At 42.6% G+C, this 10,000-nt stretch overlaps 2 protein-coding genes across 4 annotated transcripts in view; both read left to right on the top strand.

The window, feature by feature from the left end:
• The window catches only part of LOC113816186 (uncharacterized), a gene marked incomplete at its 3' end in the record, with an annotated part of 21,500 nt that extends 12,284 nt beyond the window's left edge, over positions 1-9,216 (top strand). The window contains 4 exon segments of the mRNA XM_070118794.1: positions 1,000-1,151; positions 5,891-6,408; positions 6,411-6,742; positions 9,034-9,216. Of these exon segments, the coding sequence (XP_069974895.1) occupies positions 1,000-1,151; positions 5,891-6,408; positions 6,411-6,742; positions 9,034-9,216 (1,185 nt within the window).
• LOC113810921 (uncharacterized) overlaps positions 1-10,000 on the top strand; it is a 65,655-nt gene that overhangs the window by 36,196 nt on the left and 19,459 nt on the right. The gene's annotated exons all lie outside the window — the stretch shown is intronic.

The raw sequence follows: 10,000 nt of genomic DNA, 5'->3' as shown, positions 1-10,000 counted from the left end.
TTTCTTTCTTTCTTTCTTTCTTTCTTTCTTTTATTCTTTGTTTTGTTTTTTTTTTTCTTTTTTTTTTTCTGTACCAACTTCTTCATGAAAGCATTTTAAAAGTTAACCCATTACCAGGCCTTTCGTTTTTTTGTGCAGAGACACTCTGCAAATTCTCAGCCAACAAGGATGCCTGCTTGTCCTCAGACAATTTCACCATTCCTTTTTCGGGGGAAAAATTTTTTTATAGACTGTTATTGATATTATTGTTATTATTGTTTTTGACATTATGAACCATTGTGTAATTGCTGTAAGAGCAGCAAAATATGAAAAAAAAACTTTCCCAAAAAACATGGGAAAACCCTTGGGAAACTATGACAGATTTTCTAATTGACATTGACTATAACTGAAGGTATTTATCATTGCTGCCTGTGTCTTTTGATGTTAAAATATTACTGACAACTGCTTTTTAAAGTTCTTTGAAATCATGGTACTGTCAGAACAATGTTGCCATAGACATCACATTAAAACTGCAACTAAAAGAATAAAAATTCCTTTCTTAAAGGGAATATTAATTAACAATTTTGATAATTGCATGTATCTATTTAACCCAATGACAGGATGGCATGACTACATACTGTGTCCACTGTAATTTTTGTTTATTAATATGTTGACACAGATGTCATATCTATTTCACCTGTTTCCCCTTTCCCCTTGTTTTTTTGTCAAGATTTGTTTTTAATATTTTTTTTTTTTATTAGGGGTATTCCAATAACTTTATATCTTACAATGTCTATGATGATGATAATAAAAATGTGTCACTATTAATGCTTAGAAAAGTCTATACTTTCCCGAAATTGAAGGAATGTAAATCAGTACTATTAATTGACTTCTTGTTGGCTAAACCCTTGTGGAGCCATCAGTGTGTATCAAAGTTCACAAAAACACAATGGAAGTACATAAATCCAAATGGGTTTTAAAAATCATTCTTCTTTTTTTAAAATTTAATTTCCTTTTCAGAATGTCAGTACACGTAAATTGCTACCAAGATGTGCCACCTCTTCTGCTGCAGGACATTCTGAACTGTGTCATCGCATGATTGCCAAAAACCATGCACCAAGAGCCTCTGCAAAAATCGTAACATGCCTTCTAAAATACTCTTCACCCGGGAGGTCCTCTATGAAGATGGTGAGATGTAACCCTGTGTCTTTGGATTGGGCTATAGCAATTTTTCTTTTCTTATAACTTGCTATTTGTTGTTTCGTATTTGACCAGATAGATATTGGGAAAATACTGAGCTCATATAATGCTGCAATAAGGTATTTATGTAATGAAAATAATGATAAATCATTCATTGCATTTCCCAGAATGAAAAGATCCAAAGCCCTTTTTCCTCTTTGTAAAAAAGCAAAGGAATAGAAAATTCTTTTTTTCCCCTGCCCAAATTTTTACCTTTCCCAAAAACCTTATACTTTAAACCCCCTTGGGATCCCCCCTTTTGCTCCTTTCGGACCAAACCGGGCATTAGGCATATGCGGTGACCATCTTTTGAAAGGACCTTTGTGGCGGTCCATTTGCTGGACTTGCAAGTGGTTGGGAAAGACTGAGCCAGCTGGCACTTGTCCACCCCCCTTCACCCCGACATTGTAGTCGATCCCCCACGATTCGCCCTCTGTCGCCCATGTCAGTTTGAGATTTGACCATCTCGTATTGTGGACCATCAACAGCATCGTGACGGGTTTTTGGGGGCCACTGAAGGCACAACCCTGCAGGTAGTGGAAAAGGCACGGGGGGGTGTACCAGCTTGGTATGCACCTATACCTTTCTATACAGATCGGCAAACAAATTGATGCGGCCTTTAAATGAAAGAATTTTCCTCTTGCCCTCCCCATATATATCCGAAAAGGTCTAACATGCCTCGCCGGCCTGGAAAAAAAAAAGAAAATATTTGAAATTGCCCACAAGGTGACCTATGAACTCACAGGCATATGCGAAAAGGGGCAGGTGGTCTCAAGACATCTTTTCTTCATTGACCATGAGCTTGTAGACTTTCACCCTGAAGCCAGACTTTTGGGGGTGTGAAATACTTGCGCCGCCCCGGGGGCTTTCCCCAGACCCCGTTGACCGACACCCTCTGGGGAGGGTGTAAAAAGAAAAGCAAGACAACAGGTCAATCACTGGCCAAAGCTTCCACCAGACATGAACCACTACTGGTCAGTTTCTCGAACCTGTCCCTCATCATTGGAAATATGAGCTGAATTTCGGGGGGGTCATGTGCCCAGGAGTCCTTCTGCTTCGGTTTCTACTGCAGCGACATGAGAAGCAACAATGCAAACAGCGCATTGACTTCTGCCGCTGTAGTCTCAACCCAAGCCTTCATATGCAGATTTTGCAGGCTGTACCTGAAAACAGAAGAAAAGTTATACAGCATTGCTTTAGATGAAGGAAACTGTATATACATATAGAAAGGTATGCAGGTATGCAAAAAAATAAAAATACAAAAAAAACCCTTTACCAGTTTCCCCCCCGGCCCCTTTAAAAAGGGTCATCTTTGGAAGAGTGATAGATTTCCACAGGCGAGAAAAGCCCCCAAACATTGACCCCAAGATACCCCACGAAATCTTTCTGCCACGTAGAATTATACTGCTTTCAACACTTGAACTTATTGGTGCCCTGGGCTTTCAATTGCCATAATCTTTGAGCAAAAACAGACAGTGGCTCATCTGAGTCTAGACTCGTGTCGAGCTCTGATACTAAATCTTCCTCAGAAACAGAGCCACTGGCTTTGCTTCTAGGCTCCATAGGGGTGAACTCATCGAAAGTGTCATCAGAAGAATCTGACGAGGACGAGGACAGTGGCAATGCCTGAAAGAATCAAGACAAATATGTATACATGCATACAATACAAATATAGAAGCAGCTTTACCATACATATGTATCCATACAGACAATGTATATCTCAGTGCAGTTTACCAACGAGGACACCCTAGATAAAGAACGACGACCAGCACCTGTGGCCAAGTGCACCTCCTCCTCACTATCACTATCAGATAATGCTGCCTGAAAAGAAACAGAGTATTGGCATACTGACGCTGAGTGTTCCAATCACACTTAACAATATTCAGAAAAAAATCCCCTAAAAGACAAAATGAATATAGGGAGAACTTAGCGAGATGGAAAGCCGAGGATTTTCTGGGTCATCGTCGTGAGGAGCAGCGAAGGGGAGAGGGCCTCGCTTTCGAAAATTGAAAGAGTGATTGCACTGTGACCTTAAACACCACCTTTGATATAAAATTTTTGCGTGTCTTTGATTCCCGCCATTTTTCAGTTCAGGCATTCCTATTTTTTCACAACTTTTGGGCTTCCAAATCCCCCTCCATTCCACCCCCCTTTTCCCCCCATCCTCCCCTTCCCCATCCTCCCACCTTCCCCCAATCCCCCTCCCACCTTCCTCTACCTCAGTCCCACATTTCCTATCCTCCTCCCTTCATCCCCTCCCTCCTCCCTTCACCCCCCCCCCTTATCCCCCTCCCCCCCCCCTTCACCCCCTCCCCCTCCCTTTTCCCCCCTCCCCTCCCCCCTTCCCCTCCCCCCTTTCCCCTTCCCTCCCCCTTCCTCCTCCCCCCCCCCCCCCCCCCTTCCCTCCCACCCCCCTTATCCTCCTTTTTCCCCCCTCTTTTCTTCTCTTTTTCTCTCCTTCCCTCCTTCCCCCTCCCTCCCTCCTCCTCCCTCCCTCCCTCCCTCCCTCCCTCCCTCCCTCTCTCTCCCTCACTCTCTCTCCCTCCATCTCTCTCTCTTTCTCCGCTCCCCTTCTCCTCTCTCTCTCTCTCTCTCTCTCTCTCTCTCTCTCTCTCACTCTCTCTCTCTCTCTCTCTCTCTCTCCCCCTCCCTCCCCCCCTCCCTCCGTCCCCCCTCTCTCCCTTCCTCTTCCTCTCCCTCCTCCCTCCCTCCCTCCCCCCCCCCCTCCCCCCCCCTCCCTTCCCCCTTCTTTTAACCCACTGGCTCGGATGGCATCAAGTGCACCGTGAATTGACAGCTGACCCCCTTCGAGCAGCGGGGGGCCCGCGCGGCATGGGAGCTGAGGGGCCGGAATTAGGCGCCAAGCCGGCTTTTTTTTGGGCCTGGGGCCCCAGGCCCACCCCCCCGGGGGCCGGTGCGATGGGCTGTTTACCGAAATGAGTTGTTGCCATTCGCGGAAAACCACGCCCGCCATTTTTTGACCCTTTTACATATGTTTGCATGTTTGCATGTATTTGCAAGGGTTTTTGCAAATTTTTGTCGATTTTTGCATACTTATTTTTTCTGAGATATAAGTAAACAAAATATTTGCGCGAAAGAGGGAAGGCAGCACCACTGCGTGCGCACTCACTCAAGTGCGGTCCCATACGCCACCCGAGTTGAAAATAAATAAAATTAGGGGATTACGCGCCATATTGCATAATACTGCGACCAATGGGTTAAATTGCAAAATAGTACTTCCAAGTCCTCTCCCTCATAGAAAAATCCATCTGCAGTGCTAGAATGAAGTCTCATACTTCAAAAAAATCATCTCCCTTTTTTCTCCCTCTCTTCTTAGTCATCTTTCTCTTTTTGAAAAATCATCCCCCTACTTTCTCCCTCTCTTCTTAGTCCTCTCCCTCTTTTTGAAAAATCATCTCCCTACTTTCTCCCTCTCTTCTAAGACCTCAGTCTCTCTCTTTTTTTAAATCTGTCTCTTTCAGCATGACAATGGTCTCGGACTGTCCCATGACAGGATAACAGCGTCATCCATCCCTCTTTTTCTCTCTCTTTCTCTCTCTCTCTCTCTCTCTCTCTCTCTCTCTCTCTCTCTCTCTCTCTCTCTCTCTCTCTCTCTCTCTCTCTCTCTCCTTCTCTCCCTCCCTCTCCCCCTCTCTCCCTCTCTCCCCCTCTCTCCCCCTCTCTCCCTTTCCCTCTCTCCCTCTCCCTCTCCCCCTCTCTCCTCTCTCTCTCTCTCTCTCTCTCTCTCTCTCTCTCTCTCTCTCTCTCTCTCTCTCTCTCTCTCCTCTCCTCTCTCTCTCTCCCCCTCTCTCCCTCTCTCTCTCTCTGTCTCTCTCTCTCTCTCTCTCTCTCTCTTTTTTTTTTTTTTTTTTTTTTCTTTTCTTTTTTCTTTTTTCTTTTTTACGAGGATGCGGCATCTTCCGCCCCTCTGCTATTGATGTGATGTCCATGTCACCAATATTCCGCCTTCATTTTTTTTTTTGACATGACGGTCTCGTCGTCCGGATCCAAGGGGATCTGGATGATATCACAGTCCCGTCTGGGTTGAGGAAGACTCCCAACGATTGCATAAAACTCTTAGAGTGTGATTTGGCACATCCAGGCTCCAGGGAGTACACCATTTCCATGCTGCGGTGCTGTGACTGGTGGTGTAGGTTGTGTTATGGAAAATTGAACATTGCAAAAAAATGAGATATATGACATAACCAAATTTTCCATACTTTTTTTCTTTCACTAAGTCATCTTCTAAATATATGATATGGAATCTTTGCAAGGAAAATAAGCTATTACCATATGGATAAGGCATATCAAAAGACAAATATAGACATTGGAAAATGGCTAAAAGGCAAAAAAAGGCACACAAAATATTTTTGCAAAGAGAAGACACTGACTCTTGTCACCGCTTATGGGTTTTGTGTGTGCCTGGCCTACGGACCGCACACCTGGGACATTGGCTACTGTTTGTATTTTTGGCACCATGATTATAAAGCAACCAGATCCAGTGGGTTAATGTCATTGTGGAGGAGATATACATGTATCCTAAAGACTGATATACACACTTGTATGCTCCTTTGTCATAAGATAATTGGATTGAAAAAGCACAAACGTGAAACCTATACAACTTCATATTGACTTTGTAATTCTCAAAATAAATACTCTCTCTCTTTTACAGGTTATTAGAGCTACGCCTGTCAGATCTTAGTTATGTGGGGAGCGTCGAGTTAGAAGCACTGGACATGGTAGAGAACACACTGATAAAGTTACTGCCCTCCTTGTCACACCTCACACACCTCAACCTATCCACAAACAGAAACAAGATCACTTTCCCCTCCTGTTCCACGGAAATCCTGCAAGTTGTGGGCTGCTCTTGCCCCAACCTGCAGCTCCTTGACCTCAACCACAACAACCGTGTCACAGGGGAAGGTCTGCTGTACCTCTACCCTTCTGACACGCGGATTGGTTGTGCCAAGCTTGAGAAGCTCTTCATCCAAGACTGCAGCATCGAGCCAGAGGATGTGGCGATGTTGATCCACTTTTTTCCAAACCTGCAGATTGTAGGGTACAAGGAGCTCGGAACATCATTGCAGATGCTCAATCCCGCCAGAAAATTTTGTGGAAAAGGGGAGCTACCAGCCGCCTCGCTTTAAAAACGTTACCCGCTGTCGAGGGTGCAGAGGTGTGATGGGGATTTGGGTTTACTTTTTGTAGGTTTCCCGAAAACCTTTAAAATGAAAAATGTGATGAAGATGTGGGAGGAATGGGCAGATTAGAGAAACTGAAACATCTTGAGCTTAGGTTTTACACTGGAGTTCATCACCCTATCAGCCTCTCGACGTTAAGTTACCTAGTTGACCATGGTCACAGACTAGCCTCCTTAGCCATCTTCTGCAATAGACTCCATGCTCGCCACATCCAGACAATTGCAGAAAACTGCATCAACCTCAAGAAACTGTTTCTCCATGCCAATGCAGCTGTTATGGACACCTCACTACATTCAAATAAGAATGCAATGAGCAAGCTAGAGGTAAAGAAAGATGTGCTTTGAATATGTCCTACCTTGTCCCTCATCTTTTTCTTTATCTTGTTTTTCCATTCCCCCCTAATCCTTTGCTCATTGTTGTCAAGGGAGGGCTTAGGAGATGGAGACTGATGCCCAAGGTAGGAGATTACCCCAACCTTGTGCCTCAGCCTTAACCTCAATTAATTTTACTTGGTCTTTTTCCTCCCCCTTTCATTTTCCTTCTCTTCTTCATCCTCCTCTTTTGTCCACTCCCCAAGGTGTGAGAGCCATGCTTAACCCACTAACGACGGGTGTTCCACATGAGACACCCGAAAGAATAAACATTGCCGGGCGTCCCGCCAGTGTGATGCTGTATCCTTTCTCTCAACATTCTCCAATCCTCCTACTACACGATCTTCTTCATTGTCTTACCCTCTTCCCATTTTTTATTATTCATCCTTATTGTCCTCCTCCCTGTAGTACTGCCGTACCCCACACCACCCCATCTACTGTCCTTCTACTGCTTCCAACTTTGCAAACTTGATTACTCTTTTTAGCCCAGTCAAATGGAATCAATTCTTTGTGATTCCTCCCACAGCCACTTGCTCTGGTAATAGGATAATACCTTACTGACAAACTTATTCCTGCTGAACTGCACTCCTCTCTTGTTAATTTTTCCAGAACTATTTTCCTTTCCCCGACTGACTGACCTGTCTATAACAAGAACTGGTCAGACTGTGAAAACGATCTTCTAGCCTGCCTTGTTGATTATGATGCAGTGGCAGTACAGTGCTACACTATTCCTTTCAGAGGCCAGTGTAAGTCTTACACCAATATTGCCAAGTGTAGCTTATGTAGACATTACTTCCCCCATGAAATTTATTTTGGTGGAGTATCCTCTGATTCAAACTCAGCATCACTCTATGTGAGGCCAGACAAGAAGCACAGTGACAAGTTTTTTTTCTCTCTCTCCTTATTCCAAAACTGTCCTTCCCTCTGCTCCTCTCTTATCATCTCAAGATGTCTCAACATCCCCTCAGTATCTCTTCCCTCTACCCTAAACCATCTTACCTCTATTCCCCTTCTCCCCCAGTTCAGATTCCTTTTCCAGTCTAAATTCAGATACTCCACAATCTCTACCACTTCTCCAATCCCTACCCCTCCTTCTCACTTTACCTATATCACACCAGACAATCTAAACATTCCACTTCATTTTCACCTACCACATCCTCTCCTACATCCTCTTCTTCCTCTGTTCCTCAAACATCTCTTTCCTCTTCTCCTCCTCACAAGAGAACCTCCCCACCCAATTCACCTCCAGAAATTCTTGAAGACATCCCTTCTCTCACAACAGTGTCCTTTTCCGAATCCCTTCCATCTTAGCATTTTTCCTGATACATCACCACCATCCCCAACCCCCTTATCTCATTCCCCAGATTCTACTCTTGTTACTTCTCCAACACCCATCTTTACCCATATTACCCATTGGTAATCTTTTTTCAGTTTTCCATAAACAATGTTCCTATTCCTTCTCCAGCCACAGATATAATCCATTTCATCCTATTGCCTTTTGCACTTAACTCTTTCCTTTAGTAATCTGGGAGGAGGGAGGGAGGGAGAAGGAGAAGAGGAGGAAGGGGAAGGGGAAGGCAAAGAGGAGGAAGGGGAAGGGGAAGAGGAAGAAGGGAAAGAGGTAAAGGAGGAAGGGGAGAAGGGAGGAGGTTACATTGATTTATGATTATATTCCCTTTGTAAAGATTTGCTGTCATTAGACAATGCAGTTGTTATGAAGATTTATACTTGTACTGTCATGAGAATTTCTGCAGTGTTGCTTTGTCCTCTCTTTCTCTCTTTTTTATTTTCTTATTCTATTTTTCTCTTTCTTCTGTCATAATTATTCTTCTTTCTCATTTTGTTGCACCTTTTTGTCTTGAGACTTGCATATCCTTTTTTGTCATTATTTTTTTCCTATCAAGACTTTGGTTTATCGATTACTAGTTTTTAAATTAAGGATAAAAGTTTTCTGTCATTTTTGGCATCATCTTCATGAACACAGTTTTTCTGTATTTTTGAATCATGTAATGTTGCATAACATATCCTTATTTATTTTATATGATATTTATCTTTCTTTTTTAATTTTGCATGATCTTCGCTTCTTCATTAATTTGTTATAGTAAATATTTATCTTCATTCATTTTATTTAATATTTACCTCTTTTTGTAATAATTTTATTTGATATTTGTCTCTTTCTATTTTTTTTTTTTTTTATGTATCTTTTGTTATATTCATCATCTCATCATCCATTTTTCATCCAGGTTTTGAGTATACGACTTGGCCACGACGAGCTAATCATGAGTCCAGGAGCCTGTGATATTGCCTGCTTCCTCATACAGCCGGCTAAAGCCCTCCAGGAGCTGTACCTTCTGGTTCGGTCCCACGGCATCAACCACACGTTTGTAGTGAGGCTGTTGGAAATCAATCCCCTTTCAAAACTGAAGGTAATTTGCATGTGTTGGTTTGCTTGCTTTTATGGGGGGAGAAGGGGGTGTAAAGATAGGGCTCTCTCTGTATATGTTGCATATTTAGATTTTTAGATTTTCAATTTGTGCATTTTTTCTGTATTCAAAAAGGTTATGTGATGTGTTATTGTAATGTCTGTGTTAATGATAATCTTACTTATAACAATAATGGTGCTGTTAATGCTAAAATTGCTAATAGTGACAATTCCTAATCTCAATATTGCTTATAATATTAATATTACATGGGTAATAAAGATCATGCCAACTACATATGTAATTGTAAGAATGGTACTACAATACATTACAGTAATTTTAAAATATCTCTTAATAATGACAAAGTTACTTTTATGAAATAACATATTGTATGCAGTGTTTGTGGAGGTACTTGCTTTCATTCAACAAACTGCCTCTGAAAAGCACGTATGTCAGGTCATCCTGAGATTGGCATTCTGTTGTGGACATACATCTTTTGTCATGATTATCTTGGTCAAGTTATAGTTTATAGGCCTTTCTATCATGCAGACTGCACTACAGAGACTTGATTCTTTTGTGGAAATTAAGGCCAAAAGCTAAAAAGAAGAATAGCATTAAGTCCTTCATATATCATGTATATGTGTTTCAAAACCACATACCTGGATTTTGCTGGCACATATATGGCAGTAAAATAAGTGCACTGGAATTTAGGCATTTCAGAATGTTTGCAGAGCCATGAGGCATTGAGTTGGTGTGAGCAAACCAGATACTGAGTGTTTGTTCATCCTCA

This window comes from Penaeus vannamei, chromosome 43 (assembly GCF_042767895.1).
Source record: "Penaeus vannamei isolate JL-2024 chromosome 43, ASM4276789v1, whole genome shotgun sequence".
NCBI lineage: Eukaryota > Metazoa > Arthropoda > Malacostraca > Decapoda > Penaeidae > Penaeus > Penaeus vannamei.
This window is presented reverse-complemented; position numbering and strand designations above follow the sequence as displayed.